A 22,887-nucleotide genomic window follows, 5' to 3' on the forward strand; every position below is an offset into this window, starting at 1 on the left:
TTAGTAGTTCGTTTATTTTTTAAGATATTTCGCTCACAATGTTCAGACATATATATGGTGGCGGTCATCTTGGATTTTGACGTGGCGACCCAACTTTCAATAGCGTTCTTCCTTATGCCTATATACACCCACACACCAGATTAGAAGTTGGTACTTCGCTTATTTTTCAAGATATTCCGCTCACAAGGTTCAGACATACATGGCGGTGGCCATCTTGGATTTTGACGTGGGTTAATAATAATAATAACAAGCATTCTGAGTATTGCGCTGCAATACATGTCCCCTACCAAAGTTCAAAGTGCCATAACTTTGTCAAAAATGATCGAATATGCAAATTTATGCACGGTTGATGCTGGTTTTCAAACTTGATCTGATGTATGCTGAGACACGTGTGTCACGCCTCGCCTCGTTGATAAGCCCACAAGGTCGCTCCGTGGAGCGGCCTGCACGTATTGCACTGTGTGAATTATATAAATTATTACCAACTCACGGTCTGAGGTACTAGCGATTCAAGAGATATCCATTTTTTTATGGCACATTGGAGAAGCCAATGCGAGGTTTCTTCTTCCTCAGCTTGTCACAGCTCTGTCAAATGCGATTCGACTTAAAAAGTCAGAATTTGACCAAATCTGTTTTATTTGTTTGTTAATACACCTGAGATTTTTTTTTTTTTGTATACAAGATCGAGGCTCGTGAAAGAGCTGACATTAATCACACAAAAAGTCAAACCGACACAAAAAACACAAAATAAGGGGAGCGGTAGACAAGATGGGAAGAGAGGGGGAAGGACACAAACACAACATTTGAGAGCAGGGACATCGAGAGAACTGTGGGAGGGAGAGGGCTTTGGGGGAGGTGGGAGAGGTATAAAACATATGGACACTGCTCGGACTTCTAGGAAAGAAGTTGAATTTCGAAAAAGTGTATCTGGGGTGAATTAGCAGGGGTAGAAACCTAGGTTCTAGAAGACTGAGTGTGACCTCCAGGGGGGGGGGGGGGGGGTGGTGTAGGATCCTAGAAGACTACATGTGACTTCCTGGGTGGGTGGCATGGGGTTCTAGAAGACTGCATGTGTCCTCTTGGGTGGGCGGTGTGGGGTTATAGAAGACTGCATGTGACCTCTTGGGTGTGCGGTGTGGGATTCTAGAAGACTGCGTGTGACTTCCCGGGGTGGGCGGCATGGGGTTCTAGAAGACGGTGTGTGACCTCTTGGGTGGGTGGCATGGGGTTCTAGAAGACTGCGCGTGACCTCCTGAGTGAGCAGTGTGGGGTTCAAGAAGACTGCGTGTGACTTCCCGGGATGGGCCGCATGGGGTTCTAGAAGACGGTGTGTGACCTCTTGGGTGGGTGGTGTGGAAGTGTAACTCAGTGTAACTCAGCGATGTTTTTAATTGAAACGATGTAATGAGTAATTAAAAGTGGGAGGGGGCAACACCACGCATACCTCTTTTAAGGTGTGTATAAACCCTGGAATAAACGTGGGAGGGGGCAACACCACGCATACCTCTTTTAAGGTGTGTATAAACCCTGGAATATTTCAGCAATCAATACGATGCTGAAATGATGTAATTTACTGTGTAAGATGGTCGACCTTGGGTTTGTTTGGGTTTTGTTGTTTATTTTTGTGGGTGTGTATTTTTGTGTATTTTGGATATATTTTCACGACTAATTCCAGTTAACATCCTGCAAAATTTGCTCGTTTTCTGGCCGAGTCGAAATTGCGTTGAGTTCCTATGGCATGCGCCATTAAAAGCGCTGTGTAATGGTTGAGCTCCCTTTATTTCGTTTTGGTCACGCGGATGAGCAGACAAAATGACGAATGCTGCGGCTGGAGCAGTGGAAGCGATTTTTTAATTGTTCAATGATTATTCGATATTGTTATGACTTATTGTCAATAGGTATACTAAGTGGCCATGAGGTAGCCTGTTGCTATGTACAGTTTTATTCTATTGTTGATTATACCACATAGCTGTGGTGATAAAGGAAATGTTCGTTTTAAATAGATGATTATGATAGGACCATGACTATAAAATCATGATGATTATTATGAATGATATCATAGGGTTCAAATGCAGAATGATTGCATGAACTTGGGAAAGAACTTTCAAGCCCTATGGGATAAATTGGGTGTTACAAGCGATGGAGTTTCAAAATTTAGCATGATTGAAGGAATTTTACAGTCTTATTTCAGGAGTTTTACGAAATTTATATTGCCAAGAGATTTTGGGTACTATTAAAAGAAAAATGATGAGATATTTTTCCCAATGAACTTTAATATCTGCCATCCATTTTGGCTGTCTCACGAATGAAGGATGAGTTGCCTTTAGTGGTTGCAAAGAAAATTTGTGGAGACCAGGCAAAATGGGGAAATATGTCAGATATGACCCTAGGACAGGACGGTGATTCATCAATTGACATGAGGTATGAACCAGAGGTGACGCCCGATGAGATTCGATCTCAGTCAATGGATGGACCTGTCCTGACATCATTGGGGAAAGGGCTTATGCAAGGAGTCATCCAAAATGATTAATTTGATTTATTGATGAATATTGATGAATTAATTGAAATTGAATAATTGATTGATTGTTGATTGATTGAATCTAATTGAATAAATTTAATTGAATAAATTTAACTGAATAAATTGAACTGAATAAATTGAATTGAATATATTGATTGTTTGATTGATGAAAATGCGGTCTCAAGAAAGAAGCTTTGATATCTTTGTGAGATATTATCAATGTGAAGACAACCTTGGAAAATTGAGCAAGGTGGTGAGTTTATATATATAGATATATATGTGCGGTTACCATTGTGTGATTTCCCCTTCAACAGAGCGGACACCTGAGGATTCACCCATTTCATACTGACCCTCTGGCTTATCTGCAAATACTGATCTATGAGATTGGATTGTGCAAAAGCCACAGGTGAGAGAGATTCTCTGGAAATCACCGTTTGAACAGGTGGAGAGATCCTTCCTGGAGGTACGAGTGAAGCTTTAGACTTTAGAGGAACAAGCTACAACACATCCAACGCTACTTTGATAAAAGGCAGAATGGGAAATGGAGCCTGCAAGAATACACAAGGACAACCAGAGATTCCACAAAAAGGTACTTGTACACATCATATGTATGACCGTTATGGTGCCGAAGCTATAAGGCAGGTCGAGAATTGGTATTTGTGGACAAAGGGACATGATGAGGAGTTTCCAAGAGATGGTACATTTGAGCGAAGTCGATTGGAAAGATTGGAACAAAGATTGAAAGCCAGGAAGAGACAGAATCTAACGGTAGACTGGCTTGCATTCCATCTTTGGGATGGTGAATCCAGACAACGGGAACAGCAAGAACGGATAACGGATCTAGAACTTAAAATAAAAAGGATACAGGATACAGTGGAGGAGACAAATGCACAACTGCCCTCGAAATTAGGAATGAAAGGGACAGTTGTCCCATCTGATTTCCAGTTGTCTCCCCAAAAAGGACGGTACAGAGAATTTTTTCGTGTTTCGGGAGATAACGAGAGATTGCAGTGGCAACTCAGGGATGTAGAGATGCAGCCCAGCAATACAAGTGCACAGGTGCACAGACCAGGCAACGACAGAAACCGGTGTTTCAAGTGTGGACGGATGGGACATTGGAAAAGAGGATGTCCGTATACCAAAAGGAAGACAAGTTCATAGGGTAAACTAAGATCAAGGGTACCAGTGCTGACCGATACCTCAGACAATGATTAGGCCTTCATTGCGGCAGGTCCCAAATGACGATTGACCTCAACAGATTAGATTACTGGACAAACATGAATAACTGTCGATGATTCTTGTGTCTGAAAAGGTTTTCGGAGCAAGAATTATTCATTTTTTCTTTTGCTTGTAAGCAAATTAGTAATTAATTGATCAAATGCCGAAATTGGATCTTTTATGTTGGGCACAAAATTTTAAATTTACAAAGTTGGAACAATTGCTTTGCAAATTTTTGAAACCAAGTGACAAGAGTCACATGATGATCAGGTGGGAATTTCGGACTAGTGTTCCGCATGATTGATAGGTCAGTGGTCGACTGACATGCAAATGGGTGTGTAGTCAAATTTGGATAAATTATGGTGGGAACTGAAAGGGTAATTTCAATGTGACATCATAGGGGTTTTCTAAAAAATAAACTTTTTGGTCCATTTGCGTATTAGCATTTATAAAATTGAAGGACAAATTTTATGAAAATGAAATAAAACTGACACCCAACCTGATCTGTAAATAATGGTTCCAACGCAAACAAATATGCATAATGCATGCGTGTGTGTGTGTTTTGTGTATCAATGTTTGTGTTTGTTGTTTTTGTTTTTGTGTATCAATCTTACAAGATTGTTGACACCGACAGTGTGCCTTGTCTGAAAAAAAATAGATAGTTCCATGGGGAAGGGATCGCATATCGAGAGAATTCATAAAAATAAAAATAAAAAATAGAAATATAATTTGATTATGAAAATTATCACTTTTTTCAAGGGAGATGGAGAATAAAGATTTGATTTGCTGAGTTATGAGCAGCTATTCATTAATAGTAAAAAATTGGAAGTAATCTTGGGATTCCATTGTGATCGAATTTATATGAGAATCAAAGCTATTTATGGATATGAGCTTCATAAAAATGTGGGAGTACAAAATTAGCCAAATTTTGGAGAGGTCTTACACTGACTTCCCAGAGTACTCTGCTCATGGATTTTTATATATATAAACTTGAATTTTATCAGCATATAAATTGTGCTGTATGTATGGATGTGGTTTAGGCATAGATGATATGGGAAAATAGTAAAGAAAATTTTGCTGGTTTGAACTATTGTGGGTTTTCAGTTCTGGAGTTCAAACAAAGTCACTGGTTAACAGATGAGAAAGGATAGTAAATAAATTATTCGATGCTGGGCAAATTAAGTACGATATTACTAAGACTTATGAGAGCTATTGTTCTTCCTTACAGCAGTGGAAAATTATTGGAAAAAATTAGATCCAACATAATGAATCTATAAAAGAATGTGATAGGGATAATATCCTCAATTTGTACTAATTATTTGATTGTGGGTAAAGGAATTAATTTATCGTAGTGGATTGTTAACAGCAGCCTGAAAATGTCCTGAGAGTGTGCATCCATGTAATCAGAAATCCCAGATTTGTTTTTACAAACAACATTTTGGTAGAGGTCTTGTGTGGACGAGCACTTCCTTGGTAGATAAAGAACGGTACTGCATGCTGGCAGCCACTTTTGCGGCCAGCTAGGCCAAACAAATTGAGAGGAAATTATAGTTAAATACGTAAGTTACACATGGCTATTTGTAAAAAGGAAATTTGTTGAGATGGGAAACATTTTTCGAAGGTTTATTAAAGTGTTATAATATGACATGTGGCAAGGCAAACTATTGGATGGGAAAATTAGATCTGGCTATAGAATAAATTTATTGACCCCTTGAAGTTAATTCTTCGAATCATTGTTTCACTGGCATTTTTTGTTCAAATTGGAAATAGTTTGGTAGAGCTTTGGTTAAAACCTTTGGTTGCGGTATCTTGGAACGAAATGATAAACCATAGGAGATTGATAAGAATAGAAACAAATATGGACCCAAAATAGAAAGTTGGATTCATGCCTCTCATTGCAAGCAAGCACATGGGGCTAAGGTGGACGATCCCACAGAAAATGAGGCTGCACCTAGCAGCCCAGCAGAACATTCAGTGGCAGATAAATGATAGTCGTGATTTACAGTCATTTGAATTACATTTTAACACCCCTTGCATTGATAAACATTACATTTTCAACATGTGATATTCCTACTTGGGATAGTGACATTTATTTGCCTACATGACATACAATTACCTGCTGATATTAATACAACATGAGTGAAAAAATGTATCACAACTACACTCATGATCAGGGGATTGAGTTCAACCCCGGGAGATAGGGGGATAAGGGTAAGACAAATAATCTGATTTATGTTACATATTAAGGGATTTTCTTTATTTACCTTTTAGGAAGCTTGTTAGTTTGGTATATAATGTTGAATGTCATCGACATATAATTATGTCATAGGTATGAATATATACAAGGAGTAGCAAACTTGTTTGTTGGGTTAGTAGTTATATTGGCAATTGTTTTAGTGGTGGCTTGCTTGAAAGCCTTAGTGACGGTGTGTTTGAATAAGGTAACCAACAACACGATGATAACGCATGAAGTGACAAATGAGGAAAGAAATGTGGAACCAGAAAAGGAAGACTTTTATGGCGACATAATTACTGAGATTAAAAGATTAAATCAAGTGATGTTGCAAATGAATACAGTAGAATTAAGATAATGGCATAACGACAATGTTATGAGTTGTGTAAATTACAATATCAGTGAACTCATATCACCACGAGTGACACACTGTTAGGAAAAAAAAAAAAGGAGGGAAAAGAAAAAGTGGAGAGGAATTATGGTAATAATACATTATGCTTAATTTGTTGGTTTGGGAAAATTGTTGTTGGGAATTAGATATTCCCGTTTGTGATTGTAATCATATACAATTTATTTTCTTAGAGTAGTGCTAAAATACCTGCATGAGTTAATTTTTGAACTATATTAACCTGAAAGCAATTGTGGATGCTATTCTTAGTTTAGTAGTGAAATACATACCTGATTGAATATTATTTGTGTGACGCATATAAATGAATATAACTTTTTGAATGTTGTAAGGGAAAACAACAAATTGTTGAATGTGAAACTGTCGGAAGATATACATGATTATGCTGATTTCATGGTAAGATGTACCCTATCTGATTCAGTGTGTGTGGAAAGCAGATTCAGATGTGACTGAGCATAAGGATAAGACGAGATCACATTTGAAGGGGGTGCTAACGGAATTGGGAAGAAGTTCGAGAAAGAAAATTTGTGGCTAAAAAATGAAGTTAAACGTGGCATACACCCTCTTTCTCAAAGAATGATGAAGACATTCTCCCGTGTAACTTGGAGATGGATGCTTACCTTCACCAAGGAAATTTATGTGACCATTTGCCTGGATCACACTGCAACATATGAAAGAAAGGCGATCACTTACTCTTGTTCGAAGGCTTCGAACATTCATCACATCAGAAGTTGCAGGACAACGACATTTTACCCGCAACCTCTGTGAAATGCGGGGACATATGTTATTACTTCACCAACTTCCGGGGAGCCAGCATGGAGCTGCAAACCAATGGCTGTGCCTTTTCACAACAGCTGTGCGCGATTCTGCGGGCCACTCCTGGTATGGACCATGGATGACCTGAACACCATGGTCCCAACATCATTGTGGATGCATCCGGCATCCCTGTTCCACATCTTGCTGGCCAATCAACATCACACCAATACTTGCTGCCCACTCACAATGAGGGAGGAGGCAAGTCGACTACAACTGGGTGAAGGCCTTGTTCAGGAATTACTATGGTTTACAGCAAAAAGTGGCAAGAATGCTACAAGGAGAGCAGGGTCAGTCTATGACTCCGCAATGTTACCACAACAGCGAAATCCTACACGAAGTAGTGCAGGAGCTATGAAGACATTAGGAGAAAATGTTTCATACCTGGATTCAAACACAAGTGATCAGCCCTTCCTTTCAAACAAAGTCAACATTTGTGTGGAGGCAAACGTTTTTGCCAGATGGTGCAGATGCTTTACAAAACTTGAAAATGAAGTGAAATTGTTGTATCTTGGTGATGGTGAAGTGTTGTTTTGAAAATATATTTGTGATGCAAATGCAATAGATTGAACAATATGGAAGGAGTCAATGACCAACGAAATGTTTTGTGATTCTTGCAGGATGACGGTGTATGCCTAAGGGAATTTGATTACCAAAGTTATGATTATTTACTTATACTTGTAATGATGTTTACTTGCAGTGATTGATTATTTACTTATACTTGTAATGATGTTTACTTGTAGTGATTGATTATTTACTTATACTTGTAATGATGTTTACTTGCAGTGATTGATTATTTACTTATACTTGTAATTATGTTTACTTGTAGTGATTGATTGTTTACTTATATTGATGTTTAGATTAATGGTTAATATAAACAAAAACAAAAAGATGAGGGAATTGTGGAAGTGTAACTCAGTGTAACTTATTGATTGGCACTTGTAACTCATTGATTAAGACTGGTAACGAAGCAGATAGACGATTTCGTAAATGAATGCCAAGAATGTGCACGAACATGGTAATCTCTTGTCCACCTGGTCACAGCCCCAGGCTGGAGCACCCCCCTATCGTTTGGTAAATGGAACTCGCAGCAGGAGGGGAGCGAGCTGGTGCCAGGACTCGGTGCATGCATGACCTCGGGGCATTAGCGGAGAAGGGATTAGCGCGACAAGGCCCATAAAAACCAGAGCAAACTATGAGTCAAGAGACTTGTCACCAGAAGCTCTGACCTACGGAACGGAACGGAACCCAGTTAACAGCGCTGAGAGAGAGCACTCATCCTCAGAAGCCCTGCACGACGGAATGAACGCGTACCACGAGTTCGGCGCTGCAGCCGAACAAGAAGGACTATGCGGATAGAGTTAACCTGGTCCATTGAGTTAAACGATATTATTTGGTAATGGAATGAAGTGAATAACCAGTTAATAATAAAGTCATGACCTTTTGTAAAACCTGTTTCCGACCATTGGCGTCTTGAGTCTCACCCCACCACTTCCCCTACAGTGGCATGGGGTTCTAAAAGACTGTGCATGACCTCCTGAGTGAGCAGTGTGGGGTTCAAGAAGACTGTGTGTCCTCCTGGGTGGGTGGCATGGAATTCTAGAAGACTGTGTGTCCTCCTGTGTGGGAAATGTGGGGTTCTAGAAGACTGTGTCCTCCTGGGTGAGCAGTGTGGGGTTCTAGAAGACTGTGCGTCCTCCTGGGTGGGTGGCATGGGATTCGAGAAGACTGTGTGTCCTCCTGGGGGGGGCAGTGTGAGATTCTAGAAGACTGTGTGTCCTCCTGGGTGGGCAGTGTGGGGTTCAGGAAGACTGTGTGTCCTCCTGGGTGGGCAATGTGGGTTCTAGAAGACCGTGTGTCCTCCTGGGTGGGCAGTGTGGGATGCTAGAAGACTGTGTGTCCTCCTGGGTGGGCAGTGTGGGGTTCTAGAAGACTGTGTGACCTCCTGGGTGGGCAGTGTGGGGTTATACAAGACCGTGTGTCCTCCAGGGTGAACTAAGAGAAAATGAAGAGGTGAGAGGGTGGGAGCAACAGTGCGAAAAGCAAAGAATAGAAAACTGAGAGTCAACCAACCTGTTGGAATGTTTTTCACACCTCATGTTTGTATATTCATCTTTTACTTTCAGATAATCATTAGAATTTGAAAACACTTTCATTCATTGTTTGTTGTCAATCATAAGGTATGCCCCTGACCAAATTCCTTCTTGCCCCACAGGAGACTTGGGATTTCCAGGCTCTCCTGGACTTCCTGGACGCCCGGGGAATCCTGGGACACCTGGCCGTGAAAAGGGCTCACGTGGAGACCGTGGCACGCCAGTTTTCCCTGGCCTACCTGGTTTTCCAGGTCCGAAAGGGGCGCCTGGGATTAAAGGATTTCCAGGAATGAAAGGCGAGATGGTGAGTTTGACAATCGTCCTTTTAAAATTAAGTAATTAATCATCTTTATTGAGAGAATTCACACAAACCACAAGTTTATTATTTTCACACACAGGAATACTACCTTGGTTGTAGCAAATCAACCCCTTACCTTGTGTGTGCTGCACATCAACGAAGAAGTGATCGATTTATACTCGTGTTACTGTTTATTTCTTTACTGCACATGTGGACAAATGAACATACTGTGTGTCACAAAGGATGCAACCAACCTTACCGACCAACATCTATCTATAATTCCAGTAATCTCTGTGTGTGTGTGTGTCTGTGTGTGTGTGTGTGTGTGTGTGTGTGTGTGTGTGTTTGTCTGCGACCGCTGTTTCTCGACAACTACCGGTCCGATATACTTGAAACTTGCCAGGTATATTGCTGGGGACCCGAGGATGTGCCTTTTCAAGGTTTGAAATTAATCGGACAAGTGGTTCCCAAGGTATGGTCACCGTACTCGCAAGCCGTTCGCTTTGGCTTTGCGAATGGACCAAACCATTTCATGTAAATAGAGGGGGGGGGGTTCTGTGGTCGTTACTGCCACGTGGTTTCAAAGTTTTTTTTTGTTGTTGTTGTTTGCACGCATGTTTTTTTGCACGCACGTACGGGCAAGCACGTACGGGCAAGCACGTACGTGCGGGCACGCCCTAGTATGTACAATGTTGATTATATTCTTCATTTGTAAGCAGCGCAAGGCTGCAGGGTACCTGCATTGGCCAAAGGTGTGGCTGTGCCGCTGATGCAGTACCTTCTGCTGGTTTGGGCAGGAAGTTGTCATTTGTAAAGGGTGCCGGAAATAGTTCGCCTTCTCTTCGTGAAAGACACTATGCGGTAGCTAATGCCCACGAATGAATGTCAGCAGACGGACCACATGTTTAACGTACTTCCGAGGGACGGCACACACATTGATGAATCATCCTACCTGTGAAACACCAGGGATGATAGTTCATAACTGGGTTGGGATTCAAACCCACGCTATACAGCTTAGAGACGAGTGGGTTTACCATACACACATACAAATACATGCATATACATACACATATACATACATACACACACACAAACACACACACACACACACACACACACACTGTTATGTTTATGGGGGTAGTGTTACGTGCTCCTCCCCGACCCCCTGGTCACGGTGTACCTCCGAGCCCCGAGAGGAGTCACGGCAGAAAAATGTGTTATTCTGCATGTCAAAGCTATTGACAAATCTTAAATTAGAATTTTATTTGAGGTTAAAATGACCACGACAGGTCGTGTCCAACGATCCCTTCAGTCTGTGCATGTGATAAATAATTAAATCCGCACACGTGACGCCTCTTCTTCTTCACGCAATAACAACTTCTAGCTTCAAGACCGTACAGCCAATCATCTTGAAATTTTGCACACTTGTTACTCTTCATAACTTCTACTATAATATGAAGTTTCACGTCGATCAATAAAGCGATTCAAGAGACATCCATTTTTAAAAATATTTTCGTTTAATTAACGATATCTTCCAAACCACGTGAGCTATCGCAAATTCCAAAAGGACATTTTAGTAGACTGACATGCGGAACAGATTTGTGAAGTTTCCCCTCGATTGGATCAAAAATGAGGGAGGGGCTCGGTTTTAAAGGTTCATGCTTAAAAACGTCATAACTCTGAAACCATGTGACGCATGACGTCATGCTCGCTGACTTTTTTGTTCGTCATGGGTATGCGATTCTGCCTGCAAAGTTTGGCCTCGATCTGTTCAGCCGTTGCAGAGAAAAAGGGGTTTTCGTGTTTTCACGAAAAACAATATGGCGCCCGAACCACGTGACCTGTGACGTCATAATTACCATTACAATATTCTACAGACCGAGTCCCTCCTATGGTGAAAATTTGATCTCAATCGGTCCTATTATTGCAGAGAAAATCTTTTTTAAAGGAAATTAAAACTTAAAATGGCACTGAGTTAAGGATCATCAGAATTATCAGAATTCCCAAAGTTCAAAGTGCCATAACGTTGTCAAAAATGATCGAAACGTCGTGAAGTTCGAACTTGATCTGTAACTTATCATGAGGAAACGATGTGCCAAGTTTGAAATCATTAGCATTAAGCGTTTAGAAAAAACGTCCGGAAAACTGTTCTTTGTGTGACGGACTGACGGACTGACAGACTGACGGACGGAGGGACGGCGTGCAAACCTATAGTCCCCTCCGGTGTACACCGGAAGGGGACTAATAATAAAGGAGTCTTATATAGCCCCATCAAGCAGAGTAAACTACCCTCATGGCGCTTTACATTATCATACGAACGCACACACACCACACACACACAAACATACACACACACACAGACACACCTTCACTCTTGCCCTATTCCTCTCCCTCCCCATTCAAAACCCACAGATGTGTACTCCCCCTCCTCCTCCCCTCCTTCCCCCGCACATGTACACAGACATACTCTCGATCTCTGTCCCACCTCAAACCAAAGGGAAAACAGGACATAGACTTTGAAAGACTTGTGAAACAGATAGGTTTTGAGGGAGGTTTTAAAGGCAGGAAGAGAGTCAACATGTCGAACAGAGGAAGGCAAGTCATTCCAGAGCAGAGGTGCAGCAAACGAAAAGGATTTCTCGCCAAACGACTTGGTGCTGGTGCGCGGCGGCTCTAAGGTCATAGAGTCGTCGCTTGAACGAAACCGTCGCCGAGGTACATAGAGAGTGAGCAAATTGGAGAGATAGTGAGGTCCCGCTCCACACAATGATTTATAACATAGTGTGCACATTTTGTATTGCACACGAGCAGAGACAGGCAGCCAGTGTAAAGATTCAAGAAGCGGAGTAACATGGTCAGACTTCTTCGCCTTACAGACAAGACGAGCCGGCAGTTGCACCGACAGTTGCACCGACCGACGAGTTGCACCGACACACCAAATTAAAATTCGGTCTTTCGCTTACGCATGCACGCACACACGTATGCACGCACACACAGACGGACGGACGCACGGGCGGGAAAACCATAGACCCACTTTCGCTCCGCGGTGCGACGGGGGACAATAAAACAAATTAACATTTTAATATACAAACTTTACTGAACTCATTAAAAACCACTGCAACAAGCATTCTGAGTATTGCGCTGCAATACATGTCCCCTACCGGCAGTCTGTCGTCCGGAAAACTGTTGTGGAAATTACCGAAGTTCAAAGTGCCATAACTTTGTCAAAAATTATCGAAACGTCATGAAGTTCGAACTTGATCTGTAACTTATCATGACGAAACCATGCACCAGGTTTGAAATCATTAGCATTAAGAGTTTCGAAAAAAAGTCCGGAAAGTTGTTCTTTGCGTGACGGACTTACAGACGGAGGGACGGAGTGCAAACCTCTAGTCCCCTCCGGTGTACACCGGTAGGGGGCTCATAAAACAAATTAACATTTTACTGTATAAACTATACTGAACTCTTTAAAAACCACTGCAATAAAACAAATTAACATGTTAATATATAAACTTTACTGAACTCATTAAAAACCACTGCAATAAAACAAATTAACATTTTAATATACAAACTTTACTGAACTCATTAAAAACCACTGCAATAAAACAAATTACAAACTTTACTGAACTCATTAAAAACCACTGCAATAAAACAAATTAACAATTTACAATATAAACTATAATGAACTCATTAAAAACCACTGCAATAAAACAAATTAACATTTTACTATATAAACTATACTGAACTCATTAAAAACCACTGCAGTAAAACAAATTAACATTTTACTATATAAACTATACTGAACTCTTTAAAAACACTGCAATAAAACAAATGAACATTTTAATATATAAACTATACTGAACTCATGAAAAACCACTGCAGTAAAACAAATTAACATTTTACTATATAAACTATACTGAACTCTTTAAAAACACTGCAATAAAACAAATTAACATTTTACTATATAAACTGTACTGCACTCGTTAAAAACACTGCAATAAAACAAATTAACATTTTACTAAATAAACTATACTGAACTCATTAAAAACCACTGCAATAAAACAAATTAACATTTTACTAAATAAACTATACTGAACTCATTAAAAACCACTGCAATAAAACAAATGAACATTTTACTATATAAACTATACTGAACTCTTTAAAAACCAATGAAATAAATTTTTTTTTTTTTTACTATATAAACTATACTGAACTCTAAAAACACTGCAATAAAACAAATTAACATTTTAATATACAAACTTTACTGAACTCTTTAAAAACCACTGCAATAAAACAAATTAACATTTTAATATACAAACTTTACTGAACTCTTTAAAAACACTGCACTAAAACAAATTAACATTTTACTATATATACTATACTGAACTCTTAAAAAACCACTGCAATAAAGCAATTAACATTTTACTATATAAACTTTACTGAACTCTTTAAAATCCACTGAAATAAAACAATTAACATTTTTACTATATAAACTTTACTGAACTCTTTCAATCCACTGAAATTAAAAATAAACAGTTTACAATATAAGCTTTACTGAACTCTTTAAAATCTACTGAAATAAAACAATTAACATTTTACTTTTCAAGCTTTACTGAACTCTAAACCCAACTGCAATAAAACAATTAACATTTTACTATAAAAACTTTACTGAACTCTTAAAAACCCACTGCAATAAAGCAATTAACATTTTAATATATAAACTTTACTGAACTCTTTAAAATCCACTGAAATAAAACAATTAACATTTTAATAAATAAACTTTACTGAACTCTAAATCCGCTGAAATAAAAAATAAACAGTTTACTATATAAGCTTTACTGAACTCTTTAAAACCTGCTGAAATAAAAAAATTAACAGTTTACTATATAAGCTTTACTGAACTCTTTAAAACCAGCTGAAATAAAAATAAACAGTTTACTATATATTGTTGGCTAGGGTGCCGGCTTTAGGATCCTAGGATCCTGGGTTCGAATCCCGGTCGATCGCTGAATTAATGCCAGGGGGTTGACTCAGCCTGTCATCCTTCCGAGGTCGGCTAATTGAGTACCAGTTCACTGGTAATTCCCTGTTTGTCGTAAAAGGCGACAAAAAGGGTTCGTCAGGAAGGGCATCCGGCCGTAAAACATTGCTTCAAACTCGGCACGGACGAACTTCAGCACAGGTTGGACAAGCAAGAGGCGTCGGCGAAGCACAAATGCAAGCGTCCAGAGCAAGAGTCCAGAGCAAGAGTCGTCGTCGGACAAAGGCAAGAGAGTCCGGGCAAGAGCACAAAGGCAAGAGCAGTGTACGGGCAAGAGGAAGAAGAAGAGTCCAGAAATCGGAGAAGAGCGATGGGTGTCGGGCGTCGACACAAAAAAAGCAAGAGAGGAGTGTTGGCGAAGGACAAAGGCAAAAGGTCCGGGCAAGAGCACAAAGGCAAGAGCAGTGTCGTCTGGTGGAGCCAAAAGCAAGAGAGTCAAAAGCAGGAGGTCGTGGCACAGCAAAATCCAAAAGCAAGAGAGGAGTCCTCGGCGATGCAAAATCCATGAGCAAGAGGAAGAGAGGTCTCTTCGGCAAGGTGACATGCAAGAGAATGAAAATGCGCTGGACGGGGGTTTATCAGACCCACCCACGCCTCCAAAATGTTCCACAGCCTCCCATTGGCTGAGGTTGGTCGCATGCTGGCCTTCAATCCTTCCTTCTCCCAGGAAGGTTTCAGTTTTCCTTCCCCCTTTCATTCGGGGAGGTTTCACAGCCCATTGGTTGCTTGCTGGTGCAGTGTCCTCGACCCGCCCTTGGTCACGTGGGCCTGTTCTTTTGGCCACGCCTTCCTGCTCATTAGTAATGGCTTCCCTTAACCACACGAAGGTTTGAAATCCTGCCTAACCCTCAATGCATATTTGGTCTCTATTACTACACAATGGGAAAGGGCTAATCTTTACATTCAATAAGAAATAACTAACTACAGCAGGCTACATGTTGTCGTGCAACTAACTATAGGGGGTTTGCCTTTATGGCAAAACCGCAACAATATATAAGCGTTGCTGAACTCTTTAAAACCCGCTGAAATAAAAAATAAACAGTTTACGATATAAGCTTTACTGAACTCTTTAAAACCCGCTGAAAAAAAAAAAAAAAAAATAAAGTTTGCTATATAAGCTTTACTGAACTCTTTAAAAACTACTGCAACAAAATAAATTACCATTATACTATATAAACTTTACTGAACTGTTTAAAGCCCACTACAATAAAATAAATTAACATTTTATGATATAAACTTCACTAAACTCTGCATATGATCACATTATCAGAAATATGTTTAATGAGCAATTGAGCATTGCCTGCTCGATAAAATGCCAACCTGGTGTCCAACTCTCCTCTCGGTAAAGGTTCACACTTCAGGTTATTTTTCAAGCTCATGAATAAACATTGGAAGGAACAAGGATGTTCCATAACTCCAAGTGTGCTTTACGATAACAAATCAATGACATGTAAATAGCCTTGATACTTCCCTAACACTGTACGTTGTGGGGGGTTCATTTTCACAATATTGGTTTCATAAGCATTGAATCATCTTCGCATATTGATTAATTCATATTGTACCTTATTAATGAGGAAATCCTGGCTGTGTGGTGAGTTTTGTTACCTGTAACGTTGATGCCATCAGAACGCTGACACCACACCGTGCGCTCTGTCCCGACCCACGGGCCTGACTTCCAGCGATAATCAAAACACTTGCCATCTGCATAGGGGCACACACAAGTTGGCATTCTTCTGCTCTTGGCTTGTGCCTAATGGGATTACCAGTACTATGCAGTTCATTAAACAACCTAAGATTTCACTTTCTTATGCCAGATGGTCATTATGTAGTATTAAAACCGATAATTGGCTCATTGAGTCATTGTGAACATTTAGTGTTGGTTGTATGATTCAAGCTCCGAGTAAGGATTCAGCTACTGGTACAAATAGGCTGCACCTCTGCACAGGAGAGGTTAATGTGTTCGGTTGAAAAATCTCGCTAATTCAGCAGCTCAGCATGAGATAAACCAGGACTCGATGCACATGTGTATTCAGCCAGCCACACAATATTTACCCTCGCCTGAGGAGAAGGTATTGCATTTGAGTCAGTTTATCTATTTGTTTGTTTGTTCGCACAGAATAAATACAATTTGCTCTGCAACCGTTTGGACCGATTGACAGGAAATTTTCACCATCGGTGAAACTCCACCTGCATAATTTTTTAATGATAACAAGCGTTACGCCTAGGTCCCCCGTCGGTGAAGTGATGTGAGTTGACAAAGTGGAAGACGCAGAAAACATGCTATTGAAGGAGCTGCGCTCCAACGCGAGTCGAAAGAATTGACGCGACCAAAGACGGAATTCGTCCGAGTTGCTTTATTGAAACAAAACAGCTCAGGTATTCTGACAAAAGCCCGTTTATCGGGCAGCAATATATATACACATTTATGTCGGGAAGTTTGCCCGGCAAAAGCTATACCGGGCATGCCCGGGTGTCAAGGGCGAGCCTTGGAAAGGCGAGTCTGGACCTGCCCGGGCGTGTTTGGCTGCGGCCTGGCAAGTCGAGGCTGGGCGTGCCCGGGCGCTCTGGACGAGCACTGGAAAGGCGAGAGCGGGCATGCCCGGACGCTCTGGGCGAGCCCTGGAAAGGCGATAGCGGGCATGCCCGGGAGGTTCGGGCGTGCCCGGGAACAGTGAGTCCGGGCATGCCCGGGAGAGGCGCGTCTGGCCGTGTTCTGGCCGGTGCAAGGCGATTGTGTGCATCCAGCGGTAACCGCTACACACGCCCCTCCAGAATCGACCTGCACCGGCAGGGTCAATTTAAGGGGGGTCCGGATGACCCGGCCGAAGCGACCCCTGGAGGGTCGTGGGGAGGGGTCCGATGTGGTGGTGGGTGGTCGAGCGGGGGGAACTGTGGACGGGGGGCGGCCTCGCCGCGGAGGAAGGGCCAACCGTGGTGGTCGGTCGACGTCCATGTGCGCCGGTTTGAGGCGGTCCACGGAGATCCGGTCCGACCGGCCGCCAACGTCGACGACAAAGGACTTGTCGCCCCGTCGCAGGACCCGGAAGGGCCCGTCGTACGGCGGCCGGAGTGGCCCCCGGTGTGCGTCATGACGCACAAAGACGTACTCCGCTGTGCGAAGCGCCGGGAGGACGTAGGACTGGGGGCCACCGTGGCGGGACGTTGGCACGGGGGCAAATCGGCGGGCGGCCTCCTGGAGGTCCGAGCGCTGGTGTGCGGCGGACCAGGGACTGGTAGCGTCGGGCACGAACTCGCCCGGGACGCGGAGCGGCTGGCCGTAGACGAGCTCGGCGGCGGATGCCCGGAGGTCCTCCTTGGGGGCCGTGCGGAGGCCCAAAAGGACCCACGGCAGCCGGTCGGTCCAACCATCGTCCTGAAGGCCGGCCATGAGTGCGGCCTTCATGGAGCGGTGAAACCGCTCGCACAACCCGTTGGCTTGGGGGTGGTAGGCCGTGGTGCGGTGCAGCGTGACCCCCAACGAGCGGGCGACCGCGCCCCAAAGTTCGGACGTGAACTGTGGGCCGCGGTCGGGCGAGATGTCCGCCGGTGCGCCGAAGCGCGCGACCCAGGTGGCGATGAACGCCTGCACCACGTCGGCGGTGGTGGTGGAGGTGAGGGGCACGGCCTCCGGCCACCTGGTGGTCCTGTCCACCATGGTGAGCAGGTGGGTGAACCCCCGCGATGGGGGCAGCGGACCCACCAGGTCCACGTGGACGTGGTCGAAACGCCGTGCAGGCACGGTGAAAGGTGCCAGCGGGGCCTGGGTGTGGCGGTGGACCTTGGCCCACTGGCAGGCCGTGCAGTCGTTGGCCCAGTCGCGGACGTTCCGTCGAAGGCCGTGCCAGACGAAACGCGCAGACACCAGCTTCTGAGAAGCTTTCCGGCCCGGGTGAGAAAGGCCGTGGATGGAGGCGAAGATGCGGCGCTGCCAGGAAACGGGCACGATGGGGCGAGGCTGGCCCTGGGAGACGTCGCAGAGCAGGACGGTGCCCGCGAAGGGGATGTCGGCCAGGCGGAGGCCCGTGTCCGCCGCCCGGAGGGCCTGCACCGAGGTGTCGGTGGTCTGGTCGGCCGCCATGAGCGTGAAGTCCACGCCGAGGTGGACCGCGTTCGCGCTGGCCCGAGAAAGACAGTCGGCCACAGCGTTGTCTTTGCTGGCGACGTGCCGGATGTCCGTGGTGAATTCCGACACGGCGGAGAGGTGGCGCTGCTGGCGGGCCGACCACGGCTCCGTGACTTTGGCCATTGCATAGACCAACGGCTTATGGTCGACGAAAGCCGTGAACGGGCGGCCCTCCAGGAGGTATCAGAAATGGCGAACGGCCAGGAATAGACCGAGCAGCTTGCGGTCGAATGTGCTGTATTTTAACTCGTTCGGCCGGAGCTGCCGGCTGAAAAAAGCGAATGGCTGCCAAACCCCGTCCACCCATTGTTCATGGACGGCGCCCACCGCGTAGTTGGAGGCGTCCGTAGTGAGGGCGATGGGCGCATTGAGCACCGGGTGAGCCAGCAGCGTTGCGTCGGCGAGGGCCCGTTTTGCGCTCGCGAAGGCCGCGTCCATGGCCGCGGACCAAACGATGTCATGCTTGGCCGGCTTGCCCCGGAGGGCCTCGTAAAGGGGCTGCATGAGCTGAGCAGCGCGGGGCACGAATCGGTGATAAAAATTCACCATGCTGAGGAACTCTTGTAGGGCCTTGATGGAATTGGGACGCGGGAACGTGGTGATGGCCTCGACCTTGGTCGGCAGCGGAACGGCCCCGGTCTTGGTGATGCGGTGGCCCAAAAAGTCAACGGTCGTCGTGCCGTAGTGGCATTTGGCCGGGTTGACAATTAAGCCGTGCTCGCTGAGGCGACCGAACAGTGTTCGGAGGTGGAGGAGGTGCTCGGCGCGGGACGTGCTGGCGACGAGGATGTCGTCCAGATAGACGAAAAGAAATGGCAGGTCGCGCAGCACGCCGTCCATTAAGCGCTGGAACGCCTGGGCCGCGTTCTTGAGGCCAAACGGCATCCTCAAAAATTCGAACAGGCCGAACGGCGTGATGACGGCCGTCTTCGGGACGTCGGCCGCCCGGACAGGTACCTGGTGGTATCCCCGTATCAGGTCAATTTTGGAAAATATGACCCGTCCCGCCAAACGGGCGGAAAAGTCCTGGATGTGAGGGATCGGGTACCTGTCGGGGGTGGTAGCGTCGTTGAGGCGGCGGTAGTCACCACACGGGCGCCATCCGCCCCCCGGCTTTGGCACGATGTGCAGTGGTGAGGCCCACGCGCTATTGGAGCGCCGCACGATGCCGAGGTGCTCCAACGCGTCGAACTCGGCCTTTGCCACGGCGAGCTTGGCCGGGTCGAGGCGGCAGGCCCTGGCATAGACCGGCGGGCCCTTAGTGGGTATGTGGTGCTCGATCCCATGCCGCACTGCGACGGCCGAAAACGTCGGCCGTGGGAGGGCCGGGAATTCCACGAGCAGGCGAGCGAACTCGTTCGCCGTCGGGAGGGCGCACGCCAGTTCGGTCGGCGCGGAGCTGCTCATCGTGCACGCCAGGGAGCTGAAGGTCTCGGCGTTGACAAGGCGACGACGTTTGACGTCGACCAGCAGCCCGTGCGCGCAGAGGAAGTCGGCGCCCAGCAAAGCCATGGGGACGCAGGCGGTCACAAAGGTCCACTGAAAGCGCTGGCTGCCGAAGCAGAGGGTGACGTTGCGCGGGCCGAAAGTGCGTATGGCCGAGCCATTAGCAGCGACCAAAGAGGGGCCGCAAACGGCGTCCCGCCTGTCCTGCTCGGAGGCGGGTATGACGCTCAGTTGGGCGCCGGTGTCACAAAGGAAACGCCGGCCCGGCCGTTTCCCGACTTGCCGAAAGTGCACGGGGGTCGGCACGTCCGAGCCTTGTGTCCGAACCTGGCGTGGTAATAACACCACGCCTGGTCAGGTGGAGGCCCCGGCCGTCGTGTCGGAAGCGGTCGGTCCGGCCGCCAGTTTCATTGGCAGTTCGGCCTCCAACCGCGCAGGGCGCTCGGGCGTCGCCTCGGACGGCGGCAGGCTCCAGGTAGCCGCGCCGATGTGTTGGCCCGCCGAGGAGATCTTATCGGCTTCCCTGGCGAGGGCGCGGGGATCGGTGATCGACGTGCCAGCCAGGGCGAGGCGTACCGGGTGAGGCAGCTGGCGAAGGAACAACTCGCGTAACAGAAAATCCGGAGAGTGCTCACCGAGCAACGAGAGCATATAGTCCATGCGCTCGGACGGGCGCGTGTCGCCGAGCTCGGGCAGGTCGAGCAGGCGCCGTGCGCGTGCTGCCGGTGAGAGGGCGAAAGCGTCGAGGAGGAGCGTCTTCAGCGCGTCATACTTGTCGGCAGCCGGCGGGTGCTCGAGGAGGCTCAGGGCACGGGCCGCGGTGGCGGAACCGAGCGCTGCCACGACGTGGTGGAAGCGGGTGTCGTCCGCGGTGATGCCTCGCAGGGCGAACTGGGAGTCCGCCTGGGCGAACCAAACAGCCGCGTGAGCCTCCCAGAAGGTAGGCAGTTTAAGAGTCACTGCCGTGTCCATGTCGGTAGGTCACCAGTGAAGGAGCTGCGCTCCAACGCGAGTCAAAAGAATTGACGCGACCAAAGACGGAATTCGTCCGAGTAGCTTTATTGAAACAAAACAGCTCAGGTATTCTGACAAAAGCCCGTTTATCGGGCAGCAATATATATACACATTTATGTCGGGAAGTTTGCCCGGCAAAAGCTATACCGGGCATGCCCGGGTGTCAAGGGCAAGCCTTGGAAAGGCGAGTCTGGACCTGCCCGGGCGTGTTTGGCTGCGGCCTGGCAAGTCGAGGCTGGGCGTGCCCGGGCACTCTGGACGAGCACTGGAAAGGCGAGAGCGGGCATGCCCGGACGCTCTGGGCGAGCCCTGGAAAGGCGATAGCGGGCATGCCCGGACGCTCTGGGCGAGCCCTGGAAAGGCGATAGCGGGCATGCCCGGACGCTCTGGGCGAGCCCTGGAAAGGCGAGAGCGGGCAGGCCCGGGAAAGACGAGACCGGGCGTGCCCGGGAGGTTCGGGCGTGCCCGGGAACAGTGAGTCTGGGCATGCCCGGGAGAGGCGCGTCTGGCCGTGTTCTGGCCGGTGCAAGGCGATTGTGTGCATCCAGCGGTAACCGCTACACTATGATATGATATTTCGCTCACAAGGTTCAGACATACATGGACGCGGCCATCTTGGATTTTGACGTAGCGACCCAATTTTCAATAGCGTTCTTCCTTATGCCTAGATACACCCACACACCAGATTAGAAGTTGGTACTTCGCTTATTTTTCAAGATATTCCGCTCACAAGGTTCAGACATACATGGTGGCGGCCATCTTGGATTTTGACGTAGCGACCCAATTTTCAATAGCGTTCTTCCTTATGCCTAGATACACCCACACACCAGATTAGAAGTTGGTACTTCGCTTATTTTTCAAGATATTTCGCTCACAAGGTTCAGACATATATATGGTGGCGGCCATCTTGGATTTTGACGTGGCGACCCAATTTACAATAGCGTTCTTCCTTATGCCGAGATACACCCACACACCAAATTAGAAGTTGGTAGTTCGCTTATTTTTCAAGATATTCCTATCACAAGGTACAGACTTACATGGCGGCGGCCATCTTGGATTTTGACGTGGCGACCCAATTTTAAACAGCCTTCTTGCTTGTGCCTAGATACACCCACACACCAGATTAGAAGTTGGTACTTCGCTTATTTTTCAAGATATTCATCTCACAAGGTTCAGACATACATGGCGGCGGCCATCTTGGATTTTGACGTGGCGACCAAATTTTCAATAGCGTTCTTCCTTATGCTGAGATACACCCACACACCAAATTAGAAGTTGGTACTTCGCTTATTTTTCAAGATATTCATCTCACAAGGTTCAGACATACATGGCATCAGACATATATGGCGGCGGCCATCTTGGATTATGACGTGGGTTGCACCCACACACCAAATTCGAATGCGATCCTTCGCTTACGCATGCACGGACGGACGGACGGAAGGACGGATGGACGGACACACGGACGGAGGGGAAAACCATAGTCCCCCTTTCGCTCCGCAGTGTGACGGGGGACAATTAGGACGTCATAGGTCACGTGGTATGGTGCCATCTTGGAAAAATCGAAAAACTTTGCACTTCTATATCTCCGAAAGCATAGATTTTCTATATCTGCATATATTTTTTTTGACATGGCTCATTGTGAAGAACTCTCATGGGGAATAAAATATGTTAATGATGATGTCAT

At 45.9% G+C, this 22,887-nt stretch overlaps 1 protein-coding gene across 1 annotated transcript in view; it reads right to left on the reverse strand.

Annotated features, from left to right (window-relative positions):
- Positions 1-22,887, reverse strand: part of THSD7A (thrombospondin type 1 domain containing 7A) — a 221,924-nt gene that overhangs the window by 21,300 nt on the left and 177,737 nt on the right. Inside the window, exon 10 of the mRNA XM_078782738.1 lies at positions 16,226-16,321. Coding sequence (XP_078638864.1) covers positions 16,226-16,321 — 96 coding nt within the window. The remainder of the gene's footprint in view (positions 1-16,225; positions 16,322-22,887) is intronic.

The sequence above is a fragment of the Myxine glutinosa genome, chromosome 7, assembly GCF_964187855.1.
Source record: "Myxine glutinosa chromosome 7, kmMyxGlut1.1, whole genome shotgun sequence".
Lineage (NCBI taxonomy): Eukaryota > Metazoa > Chordata > Myxini > Myxiniformes > Myxinidae > Myxine > Myxine glutinosa.